Genomic DNA, 17,576 nt, shown 5'->3' with positions numbered 1-17,576 from the left:
TGCAATCTGGAAAGAAATACCGTAGGGGTTTCGGGGTCGCTAAGTTGAGTAGTGACACTCCCAATGACGTTCAACTCCAAGACACCCCTGGCACACTTAGGGGTGAGGGTGGGAAGAGGGGACATGTAAAAATAAACGAAAACGACCAATATCAGTGTGGAATCCATAGTTTTCGGGGTCGCTAAGATGAGTAGTGACACTCCCAATGCTGTTCAACTCCAAGACCCACCTGGCACCACTAGGGGTGGGGGTGGGAAGGGGGTGACATGTAAAAATAAACGAAAACGACCTATATCAGTGTGGAATCTAAAGTTTTCGGGTTCGCTAAAATAAATAGTGACACTCCCAATTCCGTTCAACTCCATGTTCATCATCTATCGGGATGGAGGGTGAGAGGGAAAATAAAATGTTAAAAATGACCTAGATTAGTGTCGAATCCATAGTGTTCGGAGTCTCTAAGCTAATTGGTGACATTCACGATGACCAAACTTGGTACACATATGACTTACAATCTGGAAAGAAATACTGTGAGGGTAAGACACCCTTGGCACCTTAAGGGTTGAGGTGGGAAGGTGTGGCATGTATAAATAATCGAAAACAAATATATTAGTGTGGAATCCATTGTTGTCGGGGTCGTTAAGATCAATAGGGCCACTCCCAATGCCGTTCAACTCCAAGACATCCATGGCACCCCTAGGGGGTAATGGGTGACATGTAAAACGACCAATATTAGTGTGGAATCCATAGTTTTCGGGGTCGCTAAGATGAATAGTGACTCTCCCAATGCCGTTCAACTCCAAGACACACCTGGCACCCCTAGGGGTCGGGGGTGGGAAGGAGTGACATGTAAAAATAATCGAAAACGACCGATATTATTGTGGAATTCATAGTTGTCGGGGTCGCTAAGATGAATAGTGATACTCCCAATGCCGTTCAACTCCAATACAACCCTGGCACCCCTAGGTGTGGGGGTGGGAAAGGGGTGATATGTAAAAATAATCGAAAACGACCGATATTATTGTGGAATCATTAGTTTTTGGGGTCGCTAAGATGAATATTGACACTCGCAATGCCATTCAACTCCAAGTTTATTTTACACTATAGTTAGAATTCGATATATTCCTGTCTAATAGAAGACTGGGATAAATAAATACCCTGGCAACGCCGGGCAATCAGCTAGTAAATAATAAAACCGATTGTTATATGAAGACAAAAATTAAGTACGTTTCTCTCTGTTCTTTAGTGATTAATTTTATCGTTTAAAGAACTGAAGATAGGACAGTTTCAGTAAATATCAAGGATGGTTGTGACGACAAAAGCATGCTGCTATTGTACTTAGGGTGACCAGACGTCCTCTTTTATCCGGACATGTCCTCCTTTTTAGGTGTCTCTCCGGCGTCCGGGCGGATTTTTTAGAGATCGGTAAATGTCCTCCTTTTTTGGAAAGAGTATAGCATTGACCATAGGAAATGTGCTGCATACAGAATGCTTCATTTGGTGCGCGTTAAATATTCGAGCAATGCTCACCTATCATCTGGGAGCTCAATGCGATCACTTTCCCGACTGAGTCATTAGTAGGGCGCGTATTTAAGGCACGAAAAACCTCTGAAATAGGCAGTCAAATAGGCACCAAAATGATGAAAATAGCCACTTAAAAAGCACCATAAACTAAGAAAAGGCACGAAAATAGGCACTTAAAAGGCACCCTAAAATTAAAAAAGGCTTTAAAATAGGCAATGGATGTGAACTTATTTAAATTTTCTTCTTACAATGCACAGTTATACTGTATTAGCACTTCAGTTTATACATAAAAGTGCGCTAGCGATTAACATATTATAATACTCTTTTGATCGAAATTCACATTTGCGGGGAATCGTCTGTTAAAGTAATTCTCACAAAAAGAGCTTGTGCTAACGACTGCGAATTTGAACAAATGATGAATAAACAATTTGCACCATTGTAACAAAAAAATATTTAAAACAATGTTTCAATTCTGATCATCAAATCTGGCGAATTCCAGATTTCAGTCAGTACAACGTCAATATAGGGAAAGCCAAATGCACGTAAGAAAAAGCTGAAGTATGCAAAAATTGCAGAATATCCATTTTTTGTCACGATTAAGCAAAATTGGCACTAACCATCAGAATAGAAATTTATAGGCACTATAAAAATGTGTTTTCGGAATAGAAACTCCAAGAAACGAACTTTAAAGTTTAAACATGAAAGCCTATGGTTTACTACAAAGGAATAAAAAAAGGCAAATAGGCAAATTTCCGCACCCCAGTCATTAGTATTAAGCAGTGAGACTGCTGGAACGCATGTAGCCTGTGCAGTTCCTTTTTGGTTGATTGATTTGGTTTATTTTACTTCTCTTTTCTGCCACTTTTCCATAATCGCGATGATATCATGATTTTAATGAAGGACCCATATGCCCAGGCCGGGATTCGAAACCGAGCCCTCTGGCCTTGTGGCGCGGTGTGCTAACCACTCCAACACAGAGGTCGGCCAGTTCCTTTTCGAGTTATATACATACGCGATACAGAAGTGCGTAGTGAGAATTTTGCTTATGAAGTAATATTTACTTTCATGAAATAACGAAAGAAAATATCCAGTTTTAAAGGATGGAAGAAACGAATATGGGGTAAAGTGTTAGGTTGTTGGCACTTTCCCCTGCTGTTGAAAGAGTGCTACGAATGTTCGTGGCATTGAAATCATATTTCTCTACTCAATCCAAACTACCTAAAATTTTAATTTGGCTTTTCGAAATAAGTTAAGCGAATCTTACTTGTTACATTTGCATTCACTTGTGGAGATATTTCAGTCTAATATCCAAAAATTGGAAAATTCTTTGTAATTTGTTAAAAAAAACAACAGATTAGAAGATTGCTTTCTTTGCTTAAAGGTAAGATGAAGTTCTTGAAAGAGATCTTCCGAAAAGCATCTGTGAGAAAAATGTTGGTAAGATTTTTGTATATTGATTCAATTATGAGTAATGGCAAATGTATAGCCATTTTTTGCGGTGTCCTATTTTTTATGACTTTGTCCTCCTTTTCCACCATGCTCTGTCCTCTTTTTTGATGTATGTGTCTGGTCACCCTAATTGTAGTGGCAATGTTACTTCCGCCCTCCAATATTATAAGAGCGCGGGCAATTTCCACCTACTGTGAGGCGCAGTAAAACAGCCCCGCAAGGGAAAATTACATCCGCACGGCTCCATAAAAAGTGGGCAATAGGCTAGCCAGATGCTACCAAAACTTAAAGGGTCAGAAACTATGCACTTCGAGAGAAGAAGTGCACGCTTGGAGGGGGGCTCGTGATCAGCCAATTGCCCTTATAGAAGAAAAATCTGCAATATCAACAAAAAAGAAGATGGTTCGTTACCAACAGAAATTGCGTTCTTTTGCGTCCTGTATGAATGAGATACTTGAAAGGCTCTCTCTAGAAGACCATGGAATGGCTGTCCATTTCGAAAGATTTGTAAATGATTTGTTTAATATCCAAATATTAAAAATGTATTATACATCTCAGCTTTTTTGAGAAGTTGTTTGTGAATGAAATTCAACTTGACGTCATCACGGGTAATCTGGGAAGAAATAGGGAAAGCGATCTAGAAGCCATCTTACAGCGAGAAAGTTTGCAATTTACACACATTTCACGGTTTCTGTATGGCTTCGGACAAGGTACAAAGTACAAATTTCTCATGTGATCACGATAATCACGTCTGCGAAGACCACACGCACAATGCTTACGCGGCATATATTAAACAGAGGATCTGATCTGTTTGTCAGAAATATGGCGAGGGCAGTTGTTCGTTGAAATATCATTCATTGATTTGCTTACATTGTTTAAATTTTTTTTTAAAAAAAACGCATGAACTGTTGATCTGTCATTCAGGAATCTCTTACATAATCCTTTCATAACTATCGTGAATATGTGTAACTTAAAATTATTTTGAAACCTTTTATTTATTAGAAGCTTTTAGTTTTGTCTGAGACACATTATTTAAGAGTACGTTCACGATGGAAGGAAGGGAGTGCTCTTCTTGTTCAGGACTTCACCGATGCTGTTGTTCTAACGCTATTTCTTGTTAATGAAAGTGTCTCGGCTTCGATCCCCGGTAGAGGCATATTTCACAGTGATAACACCATTAAGCTTTCTTTCCATGATAACCAAAAACAGACTACAGAGTCTAAAGAAGACCTTGCTAGAAGGTTGAAACGTAACGTTTAGTTTATGCTTTAAAATAAAATAAATTCTGCCTTGGTCAGCATATTTAGTTTTTGATTTCACAGTGGTTTTAATCTTACTTTAAATTGTAGGTTACTCCCGATTAGCCTATCTAAGCATAAATTGAAGTTAAATCAATGTTGACTTTGACTTAGCTTTTCTTGTTAGTCTTAATTCAAAACAGTAACAGTTCACACAGGAAAGGTTACGAAATACTGATGTATGTACAGAGTGGTCTTTGCATGATTTCTTTATTACTGCAAATAGAATTTAACTGCAATGACCTTAAACACACATCCAACTGTAACATGATTATTTATCTGCAACAGAGCAATGTCATATTCCCATTTATTTATACTTTACTTGCATAGTATGCAAACATATAATACAATAATTGTGTACAGAATAAATGCCATCGGTACTGTTCAACCATTATTTATATTATAAGATATAAGTATAGGAAACAACCTTACACATTTAATAAACGTCCACCCACGACTCATTAAGTTTATTATTAAGTTAGCTGCCAGACTATAACTTTTATACACTGGGAACGAGACACTTCCTGGAGCAAGGGAAGCTTGGAAATCTGAACAATTTGTACACAGACACAAAAATAATTTTTACTCACTTTTGTCACGACACATAGACACGACACTTGTTTCTTTGTACATGGAATGCGACTACTGTCTTTTATTGAGTATTTCTGGAGTTTCTTGTGGAGATTCATATTTTCTTAGTTCCGTGAGTCTTTCGGGGGGTCAGACGTTCGTGACCCGGAGCGAGTGCATCATCTTCTCCGCGGAGGTGGACTCGTTGAGGACCAGCGTCTGGATGTCCATCGCGGACTTGGTCTTCCTCGGAGGGTTCATGGGGAGAGTGACCAGCGTGGAGCTTCCAACGAACACGGAGTTCTGTCGAGGACGGAGGTGAGACGGGACAGAGGCGTACAGGGCCCCCTGCTCCATGCAGCTCAAGTTGAACTTCGAGTACGTCCGGTGCTGGAAAAGAGAGATTGGTTTACTATAATCACAAGCCACGCATACACTTAATAAACACTCAAATTAACAAAAGTGCATATACGAGGGCATGCCAGTAAATAGAGTAGATCACAAAGTGTTACGGCTGATGGTGGTAGAAGTTTCGAAAAGTGTCAGAAGATGGCAGAAAAATCCAACTTTCTAATAGCTTAAATACCAGACCAGATAGAGGTGTCCTAGAGTGATCGAACCGCTTTCCTATATGCAACAAAAATTAAGGTCATCCTTTGGCCGCGCCTTTAATGCCCCCTCGTGTAATTCCGGTACCTTTGAAAAGACACATGGAATTCCGGGTGACTCGTTTCCGGCGTCTCAGTGGACGATAATCTTAAGGAGCCACAGAGCGCGTGGAGAAAAACCTTGGTAATAACAAACAAAATAGCAATTCATGATATTCAACTTCGCGTCATCACGAAGTGTAATTTGGGAAGAAACGAATATGCAGAAAGTGCAGCAAAGAGATTCGCCGGTGTTAAGTAAAGCTTATAAGAAGCCTTCTTACAGCGAGTAAATTTGCGACATATTTTACACACACATTCCTCATATACTCATACTTTAAATCAAATATCGTACGCACGATGCTTGCCCGTCGTTTTTTTAACGCAGGATCTGATCTCTTTGCCAGAAATATGACGTGCTTTGGTGATGAACGCCCATGCGTCAAAAATATATTTCCAATGTTTTAAAATATCAAATTGACTTTCAAACATTACACTGGCTTAAATTCTTTGTTTTGACACTTATTTGGCAACAACGAGACGCTAGTTGGGGTGTTGGAAATATTTAGGTATAGGGTATCTTGCGGTTGCATGAGTCTGTGGTCTTGCAATTATTCGCAGAAATTGTTTGGAGGGATTTCACATTCAATTTGCCTCGACAAAAGACGATGTAGTATCAGTTTCTATACAAACTCAATAATCGTTGTGGCAGACGTTCTCTGCGCATGTGCAGTTCAGTACAAGAATGGCGACCTTGCTTGAGGAACGTCAAATAGAAGAGCAACGCTTTGATGTACTTCCTTTGTTAAAAAAAAAAAAATACTTTCTGCTCGACTCAGGAACAAACCACATATCTGCAACATCTGCACGCAGATGAAGGAGAAAATAGAAACATCGGAGGAGATTATCTTGATGTGTTATTGAATTACTATCACGTTTATATCCGTTTTAGATTATTTTATACACGTTTTTGATCTATTTACTGACATCCCTTCACATACACATGAACGAGGGCCTCCCCGATGCCGCAGTGGTAGCGTCGTCGCCTTTTAAGCAAGGGGTCCCGATTAGCCTTACTGTGCATAAAGTGGACTTAAAACACTTAATCAACTAACCAACCAACATACACATGAACATAATCTAAGTTGGTCTGATGTCAAGATATACTAAATATATACTTCAAGTGTTCTAAAATATCTAAAAAATGCACAAATTGAAAAATGTGCACAGTCTGCTTTTTACATTAAAGCTTGCTGAAGCGGGAATCAACGTAAGCGAAACTGAAATGCAAATTTCTTATTTTTTGTAAGTTATTGCGTTAGAACGTGCAAGTTAATGTTAGCATAAGCACTCATATGCATTGTTTGCTGGTGTGATAAATTTGTACAGGCAAGCCACAAACGTGGTAGGCAATGTGATTGAATGCAATACATCTTGCTGTTTCGCTAGCACTAAGAGTGTGCCTGGTAAGAATACATTTCCAAGATTCTTTCGAACGATATCGATGGTGCAAATATACTAATGATGTTCTATTAGCAGAAAAAATCCGTGTGATAGAATAATCTACTTGCAGCGATGATCCAGTTCATGGGAAATATTCACATCGTAACGATACAAATCAATTAAAATGTATAGCTTTGTGTACTCCAGTGTATGTTATGTACATAAACTGTCCCCACTCCATTTCCCACTTCTCTATGAATGCTTTACGAAATGGATACAAGTTCTAAAACACAACGTGTTCTTTACGTAAAGGCAATAAAAATTATGAAGATCAAGAGAACTGTCATTTCAGTAATTGTATTTCTGAAAATATGTAACAAATATTTCAAATCTGCAATTTCAAAAACTAATGTATACTTGTAATTGCACAGTGTTAATATTGTTTCATGATATATTTTATTCTAATTATGAGTGTGCAATCGATTACAGAGTTAATAGGAACCTAGTAAATGATATGATTTTGAAATTCAACGAGAATGAAAACTACTACAGACAAGCGTTCCTTAGTTCCAAATTAGACATTTCTGAAAACCTACCAATATACGTACTTAAATAAGTGTTAAAAGTTGTAAGCCAGCCCTTATGTAAAGTAGTGAATAGCAAAACTCCACACGTGATAGTGAAAGTAAACGTGCAGTGCCTGTGTAACCAAATTACATTTTTAAAGAGTGTACTAGAAGTCCAAAAACCACAGATGAGAAATTATCTTTATGAACTTCGGGAATATGTACTGAATACGCAAGAAGAAGTCGAATTTCATCGTCTGTTGATCACCTTATTCCTGCAATTAAATAAAAATTAATTGCATTTTTTTCGGAATTCCATTTTCAATTAATTTCCTACTAGGAAATATAAGGATATTTTACAAAAAGAAAATATAAATATATTCCGTTGGTTTTCTTTGCAAAACGCACCAGAAGTGGATCGATAATTTGCATTATTTTCAGACGTCTTAAATTAAGCAATTGCCTCACTGGGAGTAAAACGAGGGCTAGTAACCACATCATTACAATTCTGAAAGTGTCAAAGTTTATAGAAAGTATATTTGATGTTTTAATAAGCTATTATAGATACCCTGTTTCAAACACAAACTTATAACTAATATTGCAATATTATTTTTATATGTACTGACAACTTGATTAGTAGTAATAGCGCTTTCGAATACAGCTTTAAAGACTATAAGAATCTCACAATACTGAGTCATACTTGTATGCATACCAAGAGTCGTATTCGGAGAGACTAATGGGTAATTCGTCAGATTTTGTTAACATTCGTCTCATACAAAACTAAAATATGAACACTCCCTTCGAATCTTCAAAATAATTTAGAATAGCTTTGATGAAAAGGAGAACCATTTGTCTAGAAATGAAATTATTTTTGTTTATTGGTACGTTCAAATATCGATCAGTTATTAAATATCAGTGTCCTACTTAAAGATAAATTCTTTTAAAATTATGCTGGTACTCGTCAAATATCTTGATTGAATAGGAATTATCTTGTTTGCTTACATGCTATTAGCCAAAGTAATTATAATTTATTTTAATGTCAATAGTTTGCAGATACTTTGTATAACTTTATTGCGAGTAGATTGTACAGAGCGTTCGAAAAGTTCCGGCACACATACTTATGTAAGGCACTCATCTGGATGAGTTGTTAAGTCTGTCAGTAGGGATTAGTATGACCTTGAAGAATGAGTTTATGTTATGTTTAGATCAGTACCACTGTTACAGTCATCGGGGTAAGACGAACAATCACAGTTTTTCACCAATGTCTTTTAAGCGCGCACAGCGAATAGCTTTGTTCGAAGCATATTTTGAGTTTGTCACATAAAAGATGTGTGTAGAAATGAAGAAGTATATTTGCCAACCTTGTACGCCGATTTCGTGATACAGGCTCCCTGCATGATAGACAACAAAGAGGAAGCTCCCAGGTAGTCATCACGTTCAGCAGCGAATGGGTAGATCTCCGCGAAAACACTGAGAAAATGGCGCGGAACATGTGTAAACCTTTGAACTTGTGTTTACAAGCCAATGGCGGCCATTTTCAATACCTACTGTGAACTGGAATTCCTTCCTGGAAAACAAAGCGCGGAAAGTGGTTTGCCGTCTTGTCAGAGATTGGAGTATTACTCACATTTAGTTTACAAATTACTTTTTGTGTATTTCAAGATATAGTTAACAAATGTATGTGTTAATTACGTTGACAAGTTCAATAAATTATAATAAAAAAAAATCTCAAAATTTGAGTACGATGACTTCGAACGCTCTGTATAATCGCTCCCAAAATAACTTCCTTTCTTTCTTTGAACATTTAACTGAGTTTATTAGTTTGATCAGTTTTCTCTGATTGTGTGGTGGCGAGCTCAAACACCGCGAATGGTCATCCTGACTGAATCCTTCTTGCTGTATATTCAATAAATTACACGGTTTCCACCCTCTATTTCGTAACAAACAAGGTAATTATTATATCCTTTGTGGATAATATTTTAGTATTCCAAGCACATAACCTATATAAGTGAATTTATACTAATTACAAGTGTACTGTATTTTTGATACCGAAACTAAATAAAAAAAACACTTTTAAAATTTGTTACAATGATTTATAATTCTTCTTGTGTCAATCAGAATGTAGTATAATTGTTAGGCTACTTCAAGTTATCATAATGTCTTAATTTAGTTTACATGTCTTTATTTTTAACGATTTTTATATCATGTCTGTGTATTTTGTTATCATATACAAACTAATAGAACTAGCCTTCACGTATTCGTAAGTTTTATCTCTTACACAATAAATAAACTTAATAAATAATAAATGAGCCTCTCATCATTTCCATCGTTGTTTATCTAATGATACAAATAAACGATTTTCAATAGTAACAGGAAAATCAACTAAAGTCATTCTCACCCAATTGAAGATGTATGTAAAGAAAACGAATTGGAGAATGTACACGATGTTTCTATCTTGAGAGTATACTTACTACTTGTATCGCGTGGTTTCCAGGTATGTCCGCCATTGGGCAGCTCGGCCGATGCTGAGCTATGAACTTGGGCTGGTAGGGCTCCAGCATTCTGATCTTCCCCCACCGGTTGAAGAAGAGAGCGATCGCAGCCACCCACAGAATGAGCACCAGGAGGACGATGCCCACCTCCTCCGCTCGCACGATGAAGGACCCCGGGGCCGTCGCCAGGACCTCATTGCTGTCTGTCACGTTGACCATCCGAAGACCTGCAGAGGAAAGGGAGGAAGGTTTTCTTCGTTGCGTTTACAAATTGATACGTTGCAGCCTTATTGGCAGGATAAGTGTGTGTGTATGTGTGTGTTTTTCAACTCTTCAATATACCTAATTTCGTGATGCTCTCAAAAGCCACACCTTTTGAAGCCTTCCTAATCAGTACTGAAGCTTTACCAGCATCCGACTACCTCGTGTCGGCTTCCTGCATCATAATCTTACATCTACACTCACTATTGCTCTTGTCCAGTCTTAAGATGGACGCTCTACATGCTTGCAAGGGAGGTGTGGAGCGAGGAAGCGACCAATCTAGAGCGATAAGATAAGCAGCAGCTTGTAGAACGGGGTGTGCGTAGTACTTCCTCCCGCCACGTCGTATCTCTCGGCGCTACCGCTGTTGTCTGGTTGGCCTGCGGCGTATTCCTGGCTCTGCACTTTCCTTGCCAGCATGTAGAGCGCCCGCCGTAAGAGTAGACGGGGGCTATAACATAGAGGCATAATCTCCATTTACTCCAAGTAAGTTGAAGGTATATCTATTTAATTTAATTTATTTTGTTATTTATTAATGTGTTACGAAGTAATATAAAATATCGTTATGGTATTCACGATTACTAACCTATAAACACCTATAACCATGATTATATACTTTTTTGTTCATATTACTTCATATTAAATACTAATAAACATTAACAAAACAAATTCTCAACCGTTTCCACACTCATAATAACTAAATAACATATTTGAAGTAAATTAATTCTACGCTATATTTCATCCTAAATTAAAAATTCCTGATGTCTAATTACATCAATTGTATGTACATACCCAACATCGTTCTTCTGGAATTTCCAATGTTATTTTAAACGTTGAAGGTCAATGGTACCTGCAGGGGGCACAGAGGAGCAATTGCCCCCTTAATTTCAAATGTTATGCAAATAAAAATACATTTCGTAAAATGTTCTTGCTCGCTTCGCTCGCAATCTGTACTGCATTTCTCAAGTCTCGACAAGTTCAGAGCCAGAGCTAGGGGCAACGGGAGTCGGCCATAGGCGCCGAATGATTTAAACATTGACTGTCAAGAGCACCTGCAGGGGGGTAAAAAATTGACTGTCAAGAGCACCTGCAGGGGGGCAAACATTGACTGTCAAGAGCACCTGCAGGGGGGCAAACATTGACTGTCAGGAGCACCTGCACGGGGGCACAGAGGAGCTATTGCTCCCCTCGATTTCAAATTGTATGCAAATAAAAATACATTTCGTAAAATTTTCTTCCTCGCTTTCTATCGCAATAACTGCTTCTCTCAGTCTCGTGAAGTTCAGAGCCATAGCTAGGAAGCGGCGGCAGTCGCTCATGGACTCCGAGCGATCTCAATGGAAAAAAATCTAAAAGAGAGAATGCCATGGCGCCCCGTGAAATCAATACTGTTTTAAGTTGCAAAAATTGGATCCAAAAATTTTCTTGCTCGGTTCGCTCGCATTTTCATTATTTTTTGTAATGTTCTTAAATAATATACGTATGTTGTATATACGTATTGAATAAACTTTGAATACGTTCACAATAATTTAGTGTTAGCATGTTGCATATCTATTTTCTAATTTTATGTCGGTCTATGTTGCATATGTGTAAAATACAGTTTGTGTCTTTGTCTTCCATATTAGCTAATGTGAATTTGAACATGTTGAAAAAATATTTCAAATCATTTGTTCCAAACAAATGCTTTAGCACCGACTTCTACCCCCTTTTTGCGTAATTTATGAGAATAATCACGTCTTTGATAGTACTACTACTACCACTAGTGTTAGTAGTTATAATAATAATAATAATGTGATTATTATTGTTATTATTATTATTATCAATATTATTATAGGTACGTTTATCCTGGTACTGCTTGCCCCCCCCAGACAAAAAATCGTGCTTTCGCCTCTGGCCTTCGGATGTATAGATGCGTGTGTGTGTGTAAGTGCGTGTGTGTTTGTGAGTGAGTGAGTGAGAAAAAGAGATGGAGTGGAGTGCTTGTTATAAGCATATGCGTACACTGGAAATCTATAGAAATGTCCTGCCTTACGGTTACGCAATCCGGAATTTTATATCACCTAGTTTCACCAGAAAGAGCAGCTCGCGAGAAGCGTAGTGTTTCCAACTCTTGAATCTAGACACAGATTCACGCGACCGGGTGGAGATCTTGCTTTCCTCTTGATTTGATTTCAAAGGACAACAAGTTTATTTTGAGAATGTCGCTGGTAATAATAACAAGTGTTATTAACATTTATGCTTGAGTTTTTTATTATTCTTTTACCACTTCCGAACGAATATATGAAGAAAGGAGGTATCACGGAGTTCGTTATCGCTCGGATACTTGACACCTCCCATGAGAGAGTCCTGCAGACGAAAAGATAGTATCATGACTAATTCTGATATCTATTTCAGAAAAAAAGCCCCTTCCGATAACCTAAAGTCGCCTTATAATCAAACGGTCCTAGATACAATTCCCACTGGTGGCCCACCACTCTAGATCATAACTTCCGTTTCCATAAATGTATCTGTGCATAAATTGAAATAAAAAAAATTCTTAAAAATTTACGTGTGCTCGGAACAACCCTTGAAAGGCAAAAGTAAAATGACGTGGAAGTTATGATTGGTTTTAACATCACTCGCGCTAATGCGGACCCCCGAACTCCATTTCTGCAGTTATTCTTTTCGAGATTTTTTTCTCGTTGGTCCTGCCAGCACAGGGAAGTCCAAAGAGAGGATTCTGACCCGCTTGTCTTTTCCCACTGTATCCTATTTGCACCCATTACACATTTTTTTTCCATTTTGCAATAACGCTTTCGGTATTTTTTCTTCAGAGTTATTCTTTTTGTTTTTAAATTTTTGGCGATATCTGTTTTGAAAAGAGTTCCAAGAAGTTTGTTTTAAGTGTAAACGCATCTGGACATACAGTGTAGAATGGTATTCGAACAACAAATATGAGCTTCCGTCGCGAATCGAACCAGCGCTCCTTTGATTATGTTTTCTTTCCACGTTTATTAAAATTTGCTTCCTTCAGCCTACTTCCGATTGTCGTATATTTCAATTCGTATTAGTTCTTTTCCCAATTTTTTTCATTTGCATTGTTCGAGCCGTGATCACTTTCTCTCTTAATCTGGTTATTCGAATACTTTTATACTTTTTTTTCCATTTCTCGATTTTCCCTTCGCACTCATTACAGATTTCGGTATCGCGCTTTTCCATATTTTCAGTAATTTAATTCTCTTGTGTATATTTCCTTTGACTATTTTAAATTTGCCCTTAGTCCGAATCAAGAAAATATGTTAGGAAATGTTCCCGTGTAAATCTTTATGGTATGGTGGTGTAAAATTGATGCCAGCCTTTTCTTGCGATAAGGATCTTCAAAGTGCAAGGTCTCATTTATTAACCAAGGTGGGAAGGGAGGGCAGAGGAGTGCCAGAAACCTTCCAGACGGAATTTGCTTGAAACGAAAAGTAGATGCAGCATTTGACCGTACTCTTCCATCAGTAGGTGGGGTGCTGAGAAGGTTACCTGCGAGCGAAGGGGAGGTGGCGAGCAACACTGCCACAGCGAGTCGCTGTAAATGATTTCATCATCTGTGCTGGGTGAAACTGGTTCTTGGTGCTCCTATACTTTTCCGATACATTTCTGCCAGCCTATTTTAGCGAAGCGAGGTCATATGTTCCAGATTCGAACTCTGGTCAGGCATGAATGTATCACTTGAGTTCGTTCCGTCACAATTTTATAAATTGATAATTCATCTGTATTATCGCGATTAACTCAAGAGGCAGAAGAGTGATGTAAAATAACCGAAATAGAAATTGATGCATTTGTGCCTGGTGCTAGTGTAACGGCGAAGTTAACTCTTTATAAGTGATGAAAAAGGTAGACCTTGCGTTCAAATCCACTTATACCTTCGAAAAAACAATCCAACTTATCGCTGATCTCTTACTACATTTGGAATACAGCCAAGAGAGATGTAAAGCAATGCACTTACGTTGTGAATGTTTCACATCCTATAGTCTTTCCTTTTCTCGTAGCGGGGGCGGGGGTTCATTCATTACAAATATCTAGGAAAGGATTTAGCAGCAATCCGTGATATACTTAAATAGCATAGCATGCTGCGTAGCCAGGGTTCTTGGGTCCTAGCCTCTGATAATTATGCGTTTTTCTATTTCGTTGTTTCTTCAATCTTCATCAATTTCGTTGAGCATCATTCATCCTCTGTCGCCATTGGCTATATGTAAAAGTTGACATAAAATGAGTAAAATTCGAAAATAAAACACAAGGATATACTTTTTCAAATATGCACTTACAGTATTTTATGCTTTCAGCGCTATCATTATTCTTGGTAGGTAATGGAATTGAAGCAACTCTCACAACTAACGTAAACTACATGTCACTCAGGCATGACAATTCTCGCGGGCAAAGTGGATTTTTTTGTATTGGCAAATGGTATCGCAAACTATCTTCTGGCCTCCTAGATTTAAATCTGTACTTTTTATTCCTGTTGAGTGATTGACTCACAATTTTGCCATTGAAGGTTTGGGTTGTAATTGGGTTATACATATTGTGTTTTTGGTGCGCTAGGAAAAAGCAATCCCAAAGATTCGCACTGAAGAGAAAATTGTGTGCTTTCCCTGTCTCTCTTCCAACTCCGTCCCTATCTCTCACCCAACGTCCCCATTATTTAGGTAAACTGTTGTTAGAGACATATTTTCCGAAGAATATCCACATTGAAAATAATATTCACCAATTGTTTTGATAGGGCATTTCTATTGCTCCGAACGAATTATCTCCGTAAGAGGACTAGGGGCTCCCCGATGGCGCAGTGGTAGAGTCGTCACCTTTTAATCAAGGGGTCCCGGTTTCGATACCGGGTGGAGTCACATAGTGGATCGGAACCCACTATAAACTGTAGGTCCAGTCCCAATTAGCCTTTCTGTGCACAAAGTGGACTTAAAATACAACAATTCAATTCAATTTAATTGAATCATCTCATCAATATTTTTAAATTTGCATGCTCCTGCTTAATTTAATAGATTATACATTTATATTCATTGCGGGCAGAAATGTGCGAGAAAACAATGCATTTTTTTCAGGGAATGCATGAGTCAATGATAATGTATATTTTACGGTATATACTATATTATATTGCATTGATTCAATAGTATCCTTATTTCCTAAAGCAAGCGTGAATTTCTTTGCACACACCACGCAAGCCCTGCTTGACGTAAATCTCAGATGAAGTAACTTCACGCTTGCCTTTTGCCACCACGCTTTGGCTTTATTCGAGCCCCGGTGGGTGCTTCGTTTGAGATCCTGCTGCAGTTGTACTCGTATCTATGCCTTGAGCATGTCACTTGTAAAGGAACCAATAAAATGAAACTTTCTGCACCGGAATGGGCGTGAAACTCTACATGCACCAATGATAAGGTGTTTTCAAGAGGCATGTGCCACGAGCAGCATGTCCCTTCGGTCAGAATATTCCTTTACTATATCATTTCATCATGCCTTACACTTCGGAATTTACAAGAGAGAAGATAGTCCGCATGTTCTTGTGCTATGTCTGTAGTGTGATTTGAACTATGACAGTCCGTGATTTTGCTCCAAATCCGGTCCGCAAAGCAACCAGTCTTAGATGCCCATTCGAAATCGACAGCTATACAGCAAAATATGTTTGAAGAGAAGAGTCTTATTGAATGAAACACTCGACTCATCCTCACATTTGAATTTTTTTAAATAACTTGCGTGCACTTCGTATACAAGGCACCACGAGACTGAAAATTCACACTATTTGGCATGGCAAATAGACCTTATTCCAGCTTCGCTGAAAGTTCGATGTATATAATAATTGTCAGTCATTAAGTTCAACGCCCTCTGCGCGTGTGTTGTGATGGGTTACCGTGTTCCAATTTTTTAAATTCCATTTCATGCTCAGAAATGCTACCAGAAGTGGAATCCGAACCACTAGGTAGTTGTGTCTCCACCAGGAATCGAACCCTGGACTCCGTGATTATAGGGGGTTAACGCGTTCATGGCTTTACAGTTTCGTAAATTCAAGGAAGCCAAGGTGAGAAAAATGTGAAGAAATGTCTTGTCCGCGGAACTAATTATGTGTGTGTATGTATGTAAAACTTTCTAGCACATCCATTCCCTATCTTCATTTTATCATCATTACGTTGAATTTTGCACCAGTGATTTTACACTACGTTCTAGGTCACGTTACTTTGAGTCGTAAAGTATTGTCTGTACTTCAGTTTTAGTAGAGTTTGTAGCCTCTCACCCAAGAATTTTTAAGGTGGGAGAAGGGAGGTGGGGCTCAACTTCTGAAAAAAAAATAGTGCGAGTTGAGAATACGAAAATGGAGCGGAATAATTATATTGCTAAAATATCTTCAGGAAAGTAAAGCGTAAAATTGAATTCTGCCTCTGAGTGAGTACATGATATTGTTTATGTTTGAAGGTAATATATTAAACATGACTATCAGCATAACCGAACGCATATAATGAGATGATTTATTAGTGTTACCAGGCTAAAGGTGTGTAGTGCGACCTGTTGCCTCTTTCATTAAGGAATTCCACATGTAAAAAATGATCAGCTCTTATTGCGAGTAACCATTATAGGCTTAGACCAAATTCTGGCGTTTATATTTCAATTCACTTCCTCAACAAATCCTTTCTCGATTGACTAGATTTTAAGCGGAGCGTCATTCAATTGTCTGTGAGTGTTCTTTTTGCAGAAGCAACAGCAGCTCGCTCGCACCCACAGTGCCCCGCCCACTCGACGAGACGCGTTGTCTGTTCAGTGCAGAACAGTGACAGTGTTGCCTCTCTATTCGATCTTTGTATTCTCTTTTGCTTGCCACTACACACACATTTCAGACAATTCTTCCCATACAACAAATGGAAAAGCAATCAGGCAACTGTTAAATGGCTTTTTTCTAGATTTTGTATTAACACTTTCCACGGTCAAGATATGTTAACTTTGTTCTGTTTCGTATCCCCACAATTTGGCTTCGTGCAGTAGGGGTTTATATTGCAAGCTAAAAATAAACGTAGGCAGGTATTTTAACATTTTAATTTTCATCCGTTTCATGATTGTATGGAAGAATATGGTGGAAAAATACACTACTTGAGACAATATCACTAATAATAATTGGCCGCCGCTGTGCCCGAGCGTGGTAAGCCGTCGGCTTTTGATCTTGCTGCCAAACTTCCCTGGTTCGAGTCCCTGCCTGGATATGATTGTTTATGAGTGTTCCTTCATAAATTTTATCATACACTAATCCTCATCATTGCGATTAGCCAAAAGTAAAGTAAAAAAAGAAAAATAATAATAATAGTAACAATA

General features: G+C 38.2%; 1 protein-coding gene across 2 annotated transcripts in view; it reads right to left on the bottom strand.

The window, feature by feature from the left end:
• Positions 1 to 4,553: 4,553 nt before the first annotated feature.
• LOC145987128 (uncharacterized) overlaps positions 4,554 to 17,576 on the bottom strand; it is a 260,671-nt gene continuing 247,648 nt past the window's right edge. For both annotated transcript variants that reach the window (XM_083121622.1, XM_083121621.1), the window contains exons 3-4: positions 9,966 to 10,213; positions 4,554 to 5,228 (exon numbers count right to left, since the gene is read on the bottom strand). In XM_083121622.1, the coding sequence (XP_082977748.1) occupies positions 4,989 to 5,228; positions 9,966 to 10,205 (480 nt within the window). In that variant the 5' untranslated portion in view covers positions 10,206 to 10,213 and the 3' untranslated portion in view covers positions 4,554 to 4,988. The remainder of the gene's footprint in view (positions 5,229 to 9,965; positions 10,214 to 17,576) is intronic.

The sequence above is a fragment of the Lepisma saccharinum genome, chromosome 4 (genome assembly GCF_977018435.1).
Source record: "Lepisma saccharinum chromosome 4, izLepSacc3.1, whole genome shotgun sequence".
NCBI lineage: Eukaryota > Metazoa > Arthropoda > Insecta > Zygentoma > Lepismatidae > Lepisma > Lepisma saccharinum.
The sequence above is the reverse complement of the archived record's forward strand: the minus strand, read 5'-3'. Positions and strand labels throughout refer to the sequence as shown.